General features: G+C 40.2%; 3 protein-coding genes across 3 annotated transcripts; all 3 read left to right on the top strand.

Moving 5' to 3' along the window:
* The first annotated feature begins 18 nt into the window (after nucleotides 1-18).
* On the top strand, nucleotides 19-3,556 carry tlr7 (toll-like receptor 7). Its single transcript, XM_056390161.1, has 2 exons — nucleotides 19-75; nucleotides 402-3,556. Exons 1-2 carry the CDS (start codon nucleotides 61-63, stop codon nucleotides 3,543-3,545), a joined length of 3,159 nt encoding a protein of 1,052 aa, XP_056246136.1. The 5' UTR covers nucleotides 19-60; the 3' UTR covers nucleotides 3,546-3,556.
* A 389-nt stretch (nucleotides 3,557-3,945) lies between these two features.
* Nucleotides 3,946-9,171, top strand: LOC130178066 (toll-like receptor 8). Its single transcript, XM_056390162.1, has 2 exons — nucleotides 3,946-4,073; nucleotides 5,292-9,171. The coding sequence occupies exons 1-2, from the start codon at nucleotides 4,071-4,073 to the stop codon at nucleotides 8,376-8,378; spliced, it is 3,090 nt and encodes a 1,029-aa protein (XP_056246137.1). The 5' UTR covers nucleotides 3,946-4,070; the 3' UTR covers nucleotides 8,379-9,171.
* A 151-nt stretch (nucleotides 9,172-9,322) lies between these two features.
* tmsb4x (thymosin beta 4 X-linked) lies at nucleotides 9,323-10,733 on the top strand. The gene is made up of 3 exons (XM_056390163.1): nucleotides 9,323-9,466; nucleotides 10,125-10,237; nucleotides 10,333-10,733. Exons 2-3 carry the CDS (start codon nucleotides 10,138-10,140, stop codon nucleotides 10,362-10,364), a joined length of 132 nt encoding a protein of 43 aa, XP_056246138.1. The 5' UTR covers nucleotides 9,323-9,466; nucleotides 10,125-10,137; the 3' UTR covers nucleotides 10,365-10,733.
* The last annotated feature ends 1,776 nt before the right edge of the window (nucleotides 10,734-12,509 follow it).

Raw genomic sequence — 12,509 nt, 5'->3', positions numbered from 1 at the left:
CTTATTTCAGTGCTTAACGGGACTCATAGCAGGACCTCTTTTCCATCTCTCATGTGAACAATGCTCTTCCACCGGGTAAGTATCAGTTATCTTTGTTGATGTATTGGACAGTATCAGAATTGGATTAATATGTTGTGACATGGCATTTTAAATTTGATCAGACAGGCTGCCAACCACAAGAAGTAAAAAATTAAATGTTGGTAGCAATTCCTGGTTGTATTATGATGTAAAATATGCTGTACATCTCTTGCTGTCATTTTCAGTACTTCAAAAATAACACTGCATGTCTTGCTGAATGCTTGGCAACTGTAGTATGAGTGTGTTTTTCTTAGTAATATAACTGTATTATTAATTTTCCACCTGCACACATTTCTCAGAGAACCATTTCTGTTTCTGTACAGATGTTTGTGGCCCTGCTGGCCCTGTGCTGCTGTCTCTGCATATCGACAGCTACCGTTTCTTACCCCAAAACTCTGCCATGTGATGTTAGTGAGCTCAACGGAGTTGCAGTGATAGTGGACTGTACTGAGAGAAGCCTCAAAAAAATCCCTGGTGGCATCCCCAGAGAGACTACCAATCTGACGCTCACCATCAATCATATTCCTGAATTAAACTCCTCCTCCTTCCACGGCCTGGAGAACCTGACTGAAATTGACATGAGGTGCAATTGTGTGCCCATCAAAATTGGCCCCAAGGACCACGTGTGCACTAAGAGTGTGAAAATAAAGGAAAACACCTTTACCAGTCTGAGGAGTCTGCGCGCACTGTATCTGGATGGCAATCAGCTCTCCAGTATACCCAAAGGCCTGCCTTCAAATCTGGTCCTGCTGAGTTTGGAAGTGAATAACATTTGTACAATTTTTAAAGAAAACCTCTCTGAGCTCAGGAATGTTGAGGCACTTTACCTTGGTCAAAACTGCTATTATCGTAACCCCTGTAATAAGTCCTACGAAATAGAGAACGGTACATTTTCACACCTTTACAATTTAACATTGTTATCTCTTAAATCAAATAACTTATCTTTTATTCCGCCTCAACTACCCACAAGTCTGAAGGAGTTGTATCTCTACAACAATAACATTCAAAAAGTAACTGATGAGGATTTCAAAAACTTAACTAACATTGAGATTCTAGATATTAGTGGAAACTGTCCTCGATGTTACAATGCCCCTTTCCCATGTAACCCATGCCCAAATAATTCACCACTAAAAATCAGTGAAGCCGCTTTTAAAATGTTAGCAAAGCTTAGGACACTCCGCTTGCACAGCAACTCTCTGAGATGTGTGTCATCTGAGTGGTTTACCAACACAACAGAGCTGAGAGTGCTTGATCTCTCATCAAACTTTTTGGGAAAAGAAATAGGAACCACCAGCTTCCCACTTTTCCTGGGCAAACTGGAAGAACTGGACCTTTCATTTAACTATGAGCTTCAGGAGTATCCTCGGACACTGATACTTAATCGTAGTTTCTCCAACCTCAAATCCCTTAAAATTCTCAGACTGAAGGGTTTTGTGTTTCAGGAGCTAAAACCAGGGAGTATTGCTCCTTTAAAACCTCTTGCACACCTGGAGGTTCTAGATCTGGGTACAAACTTCATTAAAATAACAAACTTTAGTATTTTGATGGAATTAAAAAGCTTTAAAATAATTAGTCTGTCAGACAACAAGATATCTTCCCCCTCTGAAGGCCAAGATGCTGTTGGTTTCTCTGGAGCAGAGCCCTTGAACTGGTCTCCCATGTCAGCTGCTGCTGAGTACCAAAGTAAGGAAGTGAGAGAGATTCATTACTTCAGATATGATGAATATGCACGCAGCTGCAAACGCAAAGACAAAGAACTTGGAGTTGTTACATCCTTTGTCAAAAGACAATGCAGTCAATTTGGCAAAACCCTGGATGTGAGTAGAAACAACATATTCTTCTTGCATTCGAGATTTTTGAATCTCGGAGAGCTGAGATGTCTCAATCTTTCTGGAAATTTAATGAGCCAAAGTCTGAATGGTTCTGAATTTACCTATCTGACTAATTTAAAATATCTGGACTTCTCATGGAATCGCCTGGATTTGCTCTACTCCACTGCATTTCAAGAGCTAAAAAGTCTGGTCGTCCTAGATATAAGTAACAACAATCATTACTTTGAATCTGAGGGTTTGACTCATATGCTTAATTTCACTAGAAATTTAAAGAATCTCAAGATATTGCTGATGAATCACAACAAGATCTCTACTTCCACTAACACAGAGCTGGAGAGTCAATCACTTGAGAGGTTAGAGTTCAGAGATAACCGGTTAGATATATTGTGGAGAGATGGGGACAAAAGATATTACAATTATTTCAAGAAATTACTTAATCTGACTGTCCTCGACATCTCTCAAAACAACCTCAATTTCATTCCAGAAGAAGTGTTCAGCAGTCTGCCAGACAACCTGGCAGAGCTCCATATCAAAAACAACAAATTAAAATTGTTTAAATGGGAGAAACTACAACTAATCCATTCATTGAAAGTATTAGATCTCAGTGGAAACAGTTTAACTACTGTTCCACACATGCTGTCAGACTGTAGCAAATCTCTGGAGAAACTAATTTTACATAAAAACCAAATCCTAAAACTTGAGCAAGATTTCCTCAAGGGTGCCTACAATTTAAAATATCTGGATCTTAGTTTTAATTACATAAGGCACATTGAACAATCCAACTTTCCAGATGATGTTGTTAATCAGATGGACAAGCTGCTTCTGCACAACAACAGATTCTCCTGCACTTGCAATGCCACTTGGTTTGTGGCATGGCTCAACAGGACCACAGTGACCATCCCCAGATTGGCCACAGACGTGACCTGTGCCGCACCAGGGGCACAAATAGGTAATCCTGTAATCTCAGTGGACCTGCTGGCCTGCCAGCACCACTACCTGACAATCATCCTCTACATCCTCATGACTTCCCTCGTCATCAGCTTCCTCACCGTGTCAATCTCCAGCCACCTCTTCCTGTGGGACGTCTGGTACATCTACCACTTCTGCAGGGCCAAGCTCAAAGGCTACAGCCGTCTGTACTCCCAGAGCTCTGTCTATGATGCCTTCGTCATATACGACAAGGAGGATCCTGCCGTGTCAGAGTGGGTGATGAACGAAATGTGCGTTCATCTGGAGGACCGCGGAGACCACTGCCTTACACTGTGCCTGGAGGAACGGGACTGGATCCCTGGATGTCCTCTGATCGACAACCTCTCCCAGAGCATCCACAGGAGCAAGAGGACCCTGTTCATTCTCACCAACAAATACATTAAAAGCGGCAACTTCAAGACAGCTTTCTACATAGCCAACCAGAGGCTAATGGATGAAAAAAATGATGTAATCGTCCTGATCTTCCTGGAGAAAGTACCTTGCAACTCAAAGTACCTGAGACTGCGCAAGAGACTGTATAAGCGGTCTGTGCTTGAGTGGCCAACAAACCCTCAAGCCCAGCCATACTTCTGGTTCAGCCTGAGAAGTGTACTGGCGACTGAAAGTCACAAACAATACAACAATCTCTTCAAAGAGACACTGTAAATATAACAATATACTGTAATACTATAAAATAATGTACTCCTGTGTATGAGTTACAATGTGTGAATATTTCACCATTTAAATGTAAGCAAAAGAAAATGATGTAATATTAATGATTAAATAATGTGCAAATTTTAAATTCTGTTTACTGGAACTGGCTGACACTCCACAAATGATTAATATTTCCATTTTCTACATTCTCAGATAACAATGAAACTGCCAACATATCATGAAACAGGGAAATGAAACACGTACTTCCTCATTTCTCATGGTACTTCTGTCTGAGTCGTTGTGCGGGCTATCCAATTTGTTGGGTTTGACTTCAGTAACAGGGAGATTTGTTTTTCTGTTAGTTTTTTTTATGTATATTGCATATTAAAAATTAAAAAAACAAATTAAGTAGGCTTTGACCTGTGATGACTTCAGTGCACACGACGCAGGCACAGTTTTTTAAAAAATAGTCCATGTCATCTGAAAGACTATAAAGTACCAGAGCTCCATCTGAGGGATCAATACAATACATGCACAATGGTGAGTTTTATCAATAGTTTCTCTATATGTTTTAAAAGCGGAAAATAGATTTACATACTTCCATTTTATTCATCAGACTAATAGTCAACAGTAGTCATTGAGTTACTTGTTACCTGCGTGTGCTATAATTGAGTGTTTTAATATAATCTATAATGATTTTGTGCTTCTGTGATTTTGTGCTAAGAACTTTATAACATCTGATAATACTTTGACTAACTCTGTGTGAATGTATTTGACCATTCATTGTGTCTGGCTATTCATATTATTAATTGAAAAGTGTTTTGTATTTTTGATGAAAGAGTGTTCTATAATAATTACAGCACATTAAAGTTTCCTCACAAGTGTGTGGGGGAGAAAATGATACCATATCTTTCATTTTTTACTCTTACTTTTGATTTTTAGAGAGCAACAGTTAGACCCTGTTAGCAGTCACAAGATATTTAGAATATTTCAATTTGATATTTCACTCACTGTTAACACCAAACAGCTTCAATGAAGAGCTGAAACAAGTCAATACAGAATATATATGGGGTGCTATCTCTAAGTGTCAAATTAAATAATTTTAACAACCTTACAACTACTTATGAGTGAATAAAAGGGAAACAGGATGTTGAAGTGTGACTATGAATATGACTATAATAAAAAAACACCTGTGCTTAGTTCAGTGCACTCAGGTGTTTTGCTGTTACAGTCTTACTTGGTATGAACAGTAGTTTATGGTGGCTAATGTTAACAGATATTGTTGCAGTATCTTTTACAATTTACCATTATCTCCATTACTACCATTAATGTAACTTATAACTCTGACAAAATACCAAGAGCAGCTATTGGAGTGAGGGTTATTTCACTTACAAACTACTGCCACCTGATGGATACTGGTGGAACCATCAAGTTTTCAAAACTGGATCCGCTCACAATTTTGAACATTGAACCTGGTTTTGTTTGCTGTAATCATAACACCTGATCAGACTGTAACTTTGGAAGATATCCATCTCATATGACTGGATTTCGTCTCCATCACTTTTGTCGGAAGTGCATGAGGAAGAGATCTCTTAATGTCCAGTACGCAGGAGGGATGATTACAGAAACTGCTTCAAGGCCCATATCAGCACCTGATTATTGTTTTAAGACAAGTAAAAATGTGAACCTATCCTTTAAGATTTAGGATAACTGTATTACACGTTACTTCATTTGACTAATTCTGTTGTTTATCTGCAGGCTTTCACATCTTGGATGCACTTGCTGCTGTTCTGTTTACATTGCCATTATGAGATCCAGCCTGCTGCGTGTAAACCTGCGTGGATGTTACCACAGTTCCCTTGTGATGTCAAGGCCTGCAATACCTCTGAGGTCGTATTTGACTGTAAAGGGCGCCATCTGCACGCAGTACCTGATAAGATAGCTAGTAATGCAACTGAGCTGGACTTATCAGAAAATTACATTAAGAATATTTCAGTGAATTCATTTTCGAAGCTGCTGAATCTGACTAAACTCGATCTCAAATGGGCAAACAAGAAAGAAGGACTGATCATTGCTGCGAATACTTTCAAAAATCTGACACAGCTGAATCATCTGATACTGACTGGCAACTGTCTGACACAAATTCCCAGCAATCTCCCTCTCAGTGTGGAAATCCTTGAGCTGAACACAAACAACATTACATTGTTGGATAACAGGAGCGTTGCTGGCTTAACAAATGTGACACAACTGTGGTTATCCAAAAACTGCTACTATTGGAATCCTTGTGGTAAATCTGTGAATATTACAGAGGGTATTTTTGCAGTTATGACCAAACTGCAGGTTTTGGATTTGTCCTTTAACAACTTAACCCACGTTCCCAAAGGATTACCTCGATCATTAAGAAGCTTAAAGCTGGGTTCTAACCAAATACAGTACATATCTGAATTTGATTTTTTTGGGCTATATAATTTAAAAACCTTAAAAATTCAAGGGAACTGTCCAAGATGTCAAACAGCTCCATATCCCTGTGTCCCTTGCCCAAACATTTCACTTGGTATCCATCCTCATGCATTTCACAATCTAACAGAGCTTGAGACACTACACCTGGGAGGAAACTCCCTGGATCATGTGAAACCTTCCTGGTTTGCAAGGATGAAGAAGCTTAAAAAATTGTACCTGTCATTCAACTTCTTGCTAAAAGAAATTACTGAGGAGGCAACATTTCTAAGACACCTTAACCGGCTAGAAAAATTGGATCTCTCTTTCAACTTTGCTAACAGATTGTACCCTACAAAATTAAATATTTCACAAGAATTTTCGAATCTCGTGTCACTGAGAACTTTGCATTTGGAGGCTTTGGTCTTCCAGAATATTGGACAGGATACACTCAGACCTCTGTACGAGCTAAAAAATCTGTCTGCACTGAACTTAGGGACGAACTTTATTATTCAGTCCGATTCCACCATATTCAGCAAATTCACCCATCTGAAAATGATATACCTTGCAGAAAACAGGCTGCATCCCATTCCAGTGGAACATCCCCCATCTCCAAGTGACGGATACAATCAGAGGCCAGACCTTTCTATTTCACCTTTGAGGAAACCCCAACCTAAAGACTTTGCTTTTGAGATATCACACAGCCTTATCAAGGAAGAGTGCTTTGAATTGGGTCGAGTGCTAATCCTCAGCTCAAATAATCTGTTCTTCATTTCCCCAGAGCAATTTAACGGCTATGGAGATATTGCATGCCTCAACCTCTCAAGAAATGGCTTTTCAGCAGCACTTAATGGCACAGAGTTCTCTTTGCTCCCTAATCTGACATACCTGGACCTGTCATTCAATAGGATTGATCTGGCCTATGACAACGCCTTCAAAGAACTAAAGAAACTACAAGTACTAGACCTCAGTTACAACGAGCACTACTTTAAAGCATATGGTATAACGCATAATTTAAATTTTACAAAAAATCTGCCTGTTCTGAGGGTGCTGAATATGAGTCATAATGGCATTTCCACACTGACAACAAAACAGATGTACAGCGAATCATTATCAGAACTGCAGTTTACAGATAATAATCTTGGGACTCTTTGGAAAGAAAGGGATGGCTCATACAAAATGCTTTTCACTAATCTCATTAATTTGACCATTTTAGATATATCCCGAAACCGCATTGCAAAGATTCCTATTGATGTTTATAAATATTTGCCACGTAACCTCACCAAACTACGTATAAGCCATAACGGGCTCGCTGACTTTAGATGGGACTCGCTGAGGTATTTCCATCAACTTCAAATTTTAGACCTGAGCTTCAATTCTTTATCTAACGTGACAGGTATAAATTCAAACATTACTCAGACTTTGACTTTTCTTGACCTGAATCACAACTGTATTTTCCAATTGGACAATGGATTTATAAAGGGTCCCAAAAGCCTTAAGACTCTTAGCCTTAGCAACAACAAACTGACCACCATCAATCAATCCACCTTCCAGTCCAGACCTGATAATCAGATTCAGACTTTGTTCTTGCAGGGAAACCCATTCCAGTGTACCTGTGATTTATTAGATTTCATTCTATGGATTGAAAAAAGTGAAGTAAATATACCGAGACTGACCACTATGGTGACATGTCACACACCAGCAAACCAGAAGGGTCAAGCACTGATATACTTTGACATTAACCAGTGTGTAAATGACAGTCAAGCATTCCTGGTCTACATTGTCACAACTTCCTTCATTATTGCTTTTATGATTGTGGCAACTGTTGCTCACTTATTTTACTGGGACGCTTCCTATGTAATTCACTATATGAAAGCTAAGTTGAAGGGATATAGATCCTTGAGCTCACCAGACAGTGTTTATGATGTCTTTGTGACTTATGACACCAGAGATCCACGTGTCTCTGAGTGGGTGATGAGAAATCTGCGGTTGAAACTGGAGGATGAAGGGGAGAAGCATCTTCCTTTGTGTCTGGAGGAGAGGGATTGGCCCCCAGGAGTCCCACTAGTGGAGAACCTCACTCAGAGCATCCGATACAGTCGCAAGACCCTTTTTGTCTTAACTGAGGGCTATGTTAAGACTGGGGTTTTTAAGCTGGCAATGTATCTAGCTCACCAAAGACTTCTGGATGAAAATTTGGATGTGATTGTGCTGCTGATGCTGGAGCCTGTTCTGCAGCACTCTCACTTCCTGCGCCTGAGGAGGAGGCTGTGTGGGAAAAGTGTTGTAGAGTGGCCGAGAACAGCAGCGGCAGAGCCCTGGTTTTGGCAAAACCTTAGAAATGTTGTCAGAGTAGACAATCAGGTGATATACAACAAGACTTATTCAAAGTACTTCTCCAGCAGGTGACGCAAGATAAAGAGCAGTGATGACTGTCTGGGAGTAATCTGTGAATTTATTATATGGACAATGTTATGTTTTGGAAACATTGTTCTATAGAAATAAGTTTGTTCCTTCACAACTTTTATCAATAACTTTACGGCTGGGACTTAATATAAGACAACTAACGAGAGTTGCTGGTACAGATACAATGACAGACTACTGAATCTCTTGTAATTTGTGTGCAGTATAAATAAATAAATCCATTTCAATTATGTGCCATTTTGTAGAAGCAAATGTTTCAATCTGTTTTCTGGCCTCTGTCTAACCTAGAAAGTATTTTTGTCGTCAACATACAAAAGGGAAATTGACTGTATGAATAGAATGAACTGTAGGATACTTCAATGCAAGTGTTTGCTGCTAGTTTAAAGACTATACTAATTCATTTCGTAATAAAAATGAAACTGGCAAGATTTACACATTCTTAATTTTCCACAGTCTTATAGAAATCCTGTATCCACGTTGCATGTTTACCTACATCTTCCTGCAGGTCCAATCTCTAACCTAAGTGAGTTTTCTATTGCATTGCATCCTGGTTATTACTTCAGTTGCCCACGTGGTGTCGCCACTGATACAGTTTTAATAGGGCACTGTGTGCAAGTTAAAACTAAACTTATTTTCCAACTCATTAACCACTTTGTAGCCTACATTTTGTTCGCTATGTGGCAAGTACAGGCATCTGGAAGCGGTGTAATGATATCCAAGCCTTCTCTCGGGAGAGGAGAAGCTTACTAGACTGATTTCACTCACCTAATCCGACACAGCTGGTCGCTGCTGACTAAACGCAGTTATTTTGGCTCAAATAAAAGCCCAGACTCGCAATGCAGTAAATGTACATCCAATGGTCGATCGCTTTTAGATTGTTTTTCTATTTTATCACTCTAAAATCAAAAACATGTTGGTACAAAAGCAGCGTTTTGACACGGTGGGCGTGACGTCAGGGGATTATTTGCATACTGCGCAGTATTTATAGTGTGATTGACGCTGGAGACATCACTCTGCCGCTGCGCCAACGAGACCTCCGTCCTGTCATTTCTCTGACCAAAAACAAAACCCTGGTGAGTGTGTATGTATGTGTGTTTCCGTGTCTGTGTAATCACATTGCGAGTGTATTTCGAGCCTGCTTTTAATTTAGCCTGGCTGTTGAATGATTTGGTCACGGTTCTGCGAGTTTTATTACATTTCTCTTCATCGTCTCACGTTGTCCTGGCTCAGCATCAAACGGTGTCAGCTGCGCAATAGTTGGGAATAAATGAGGAAAGACCTACACAAGAGCGTCACATTGTTGCTTTGTTGTGTGGTCTGCTGTCACTTAACTGCATCCATTTTTACTCGGCGTATTTAATTTAATATAAAGTACGTGTTCCGCCTGGAATCTCAGGTTCATTGTTCTGAGGGGGATTGGCATAAGTTAAACCCTGTCTGCTCGTCTAGGTGGCTTGAAAGGGCGGTGGTCCCTCAGCTGCACATACTGACTGACGAAGCGTTTCCCAAATCGGGCTATGGACACACGAGTTTTTTTGGGGGGCGTTTTTTGTCTTGTTTTTTGTGTGCCTAAATTTCAGCCTTTCTCGGCCCTAATAATTTTACATTTTGTAAATAGCCTTACAGGTTCTTAATTTAGACTCTTAATTTGTCCTATGTGCTCAGTGTGTTAATTGAACTCTATTAAAAGATGAACATAATTAACAAAAGTCTGATTTCTTGTCTGTTCAGAGCCTCTGGAAACATGGCTGACAAACCCGATGTCACAGAAGTCACAACCTTCGACAAGACCAAGCTGAAGAAGACAGAGACTCAAGAGAAAAACACATTGCCAACCAAAGAAAGTATGTGCTTTTCCCAATTGACTTAATCCAGAGCATTTAGTAGCTATGGTGGACAACCCTTAAAATTAATGACGCAAACTTTCTTCTTCTTGCAGCCATTGAACAGGAGAAGACGGAGTCATCATGAAGACTGGTCCTCTTGTGCACTGTACATTCCACAAGCCTTGCCCTTTTTTTTTTTCAACATGTATTCCAAGCTGCAGAATTTACTAATTGACAAAACGTTGGCTGTGCAACCACACACCACTCACTTGCCTAGATGTCCCTCTGGCACAGTGAGGAAGTGTGGCTCAGTGTCGGCATGAGTTCCTGGTCACCCGTTCTACTGTGGCTGAATCTCAAGGTGTGTCATTCAACAACTGTGGGACCTACATTTCATGATTAGTAGTCCTGCTCTGGCCACCTGTGACTGCTCACAAAGCAAGCTGTGTTTCTTTTTGTAAAAATCTGGAATGCACAAGTTTGTTAAATATGCAAAATAAAAAATGTAAACTGACTTATGTGTCCTTGTTTATTCTATGCTGCAGGCTCTTGATAACCAAAAAAGCTTGGGGGGGGGGGGGTTATTTTTATTTATTTTTTTAAATGTATTCCTATTTGTACATAAAATCCCCAACTGTGACCCCTACAACTGTTAATGGCAATCCTAAGTTTGTTGCTCATCAAATGATATGATGGAATGGGAGCTATACAATCGGTTACTGATGTAAAGACATGAAATTTGACATGCAGCTCTTTGTAGATGTCTATTAAACCCAAAATGGAAGTTGAGACTACATAGGTATGACTGAAGCCAAAGCACTTGCTCACATCCTGGAATGACTACAACTGAACCTCCTAGGCTGTCTCCATATAGCAGACTGCATTGAACATATGTTTCTCTCTGGAGTCAAATTAACCTTTGACTCATCCTTCAAAGAAAATAAAAACAAACCTTCCCACCACCTTACTTTACATTAGACCAGCCATGAAGTCCCATATAATCCTGTACAGTGCACTCAAAACTTCCTTCCTTGCAGCTGCACTAGGCCCATGTTCAGCCAACCCTGAGCAGGAGCACTTCCTCAGTCCCACCCCACTCTGCCTCCAGCTGTAGCTACAGCAGCTTCCCACTGTGAAACTGCGACAGAGGCAATTTTGAGAATTTCTCCTGCTTTAAATGGAGGTCTCAGGTGCTGGATTAGGGCAGAACAGTGTATGTGCGCAGTAAAAGTACTGTATAATGCGTGTGGCGGGTTATGTTAGAAACCCAATTTGCTGTGAGAACTACTTGCATCTGCTGTCAACTGGGTGTCATAGGTGACAGGTACACACTGGATTTCTTTGCCTGAAGTAGGTTAAGGCTGATTGTTGTAATCTGCCCTGAGGTCATGTGTGCATAAAAGACAGAAGCACCATAGCTTTTGCTGCTGGGCGAGACTGCAGACAGATTTATTGAATACATTCGGTGTACGCTCTGTTGTCTAAAGAGCTTTTTGCTGTTAAGTTTAATAAAACAAAATAAAGAAAGAAAATAATGTTAATGTAAATAAGTAAAAATTTGATAAATGACAACAAATTCACCCATTCAGGGCCGTGATCATTACATACTAGAGTGGAGTGAGTAATACTGCAAGAGACAGCTTTGCCTTAACAAAAGCCTTGGTCTTCGTGACCTTACTGAATGTGTAAACCACAGTGTTGCCGAGGCTGCACTACTTGGAGGCTGTCACCAAGTTAAAAAAAACAATTTTAATATCTATCTAAAGAGGAAAGAGAACCTGTTCTCTCTCATTCTGCTTCAAACAGGCGACAGCTGTATCTCATGTAGGGAGAGAGAGAGAAAGAGAGGGGAGGGGAGCGATTACGTAACTGTAATGTGTCTATAGACCATAACTGCTGTGCTGAAACAACAACAATAGGCTCTGCTGAGGGACTGGCACAATTTCACATTCATCCTCTTTCCCATGAGGCTGCATTTAATTTGAAGTCATTTTTAGTATGGGAAAAGGGATGTTAGTTTATTTTTTTATTTTGCCTTTTTCAGAAGCAACACAAGGCCCCACAATTTATACACTTACACACATCTGTGATATCAGCCCAAGTCTTCTACCATCCTTGTGAGCAGTCTGGTCACACAACAGCTCCTCATTGTCCTACAACAATGTGTGCTTTTGGGAGCACATTAGCCAGTGTTTCACATTACAAGACACTACTCTACACTCTTTGTTTAAATAGATTATTATCATCGGCATGGGGCTGATGGCCACCCACCCAGAGCCCGGTTCTGCTC

Source organism: Seriola aureovittata, chromosome 11 (genome assembly GCF_021018895.1).
Source record: "Seriola aureovittata isolate HTS-2021-v1 ecotype China chromosome 11, ASM2101889v1, whole genome shotgun sequence".
Classification (NCBI taxonomy): Eukaryota; Metazoa; Chordata; class Actinopteri; order Carangiformes; family Carangidae; genus Seriola; species Seriola aureovittata.
The sequence above is the reverse complement of the archived record's forward strand: the minus strand, read 5'-3'. Positions and strand labels throughout refer to the sequence as shown.

Bases quoted from the DNA above. Each gene is read 5' to 3' on its own strand.
- tmsb4x (XM_056390163.1), top strand. From the start codon at position 10,138: ATGGCTGACAAACCCGATGTCACAGAAGTCACAACCTTCGACAAGACC. The intron at 10,238-10,332 runs GTATGTGCTTTT...TTCTTCTTGCAG, and splicing joins CACATTGCCAACCAAAGAAA to CCATTGAACAGGAGAAGACG.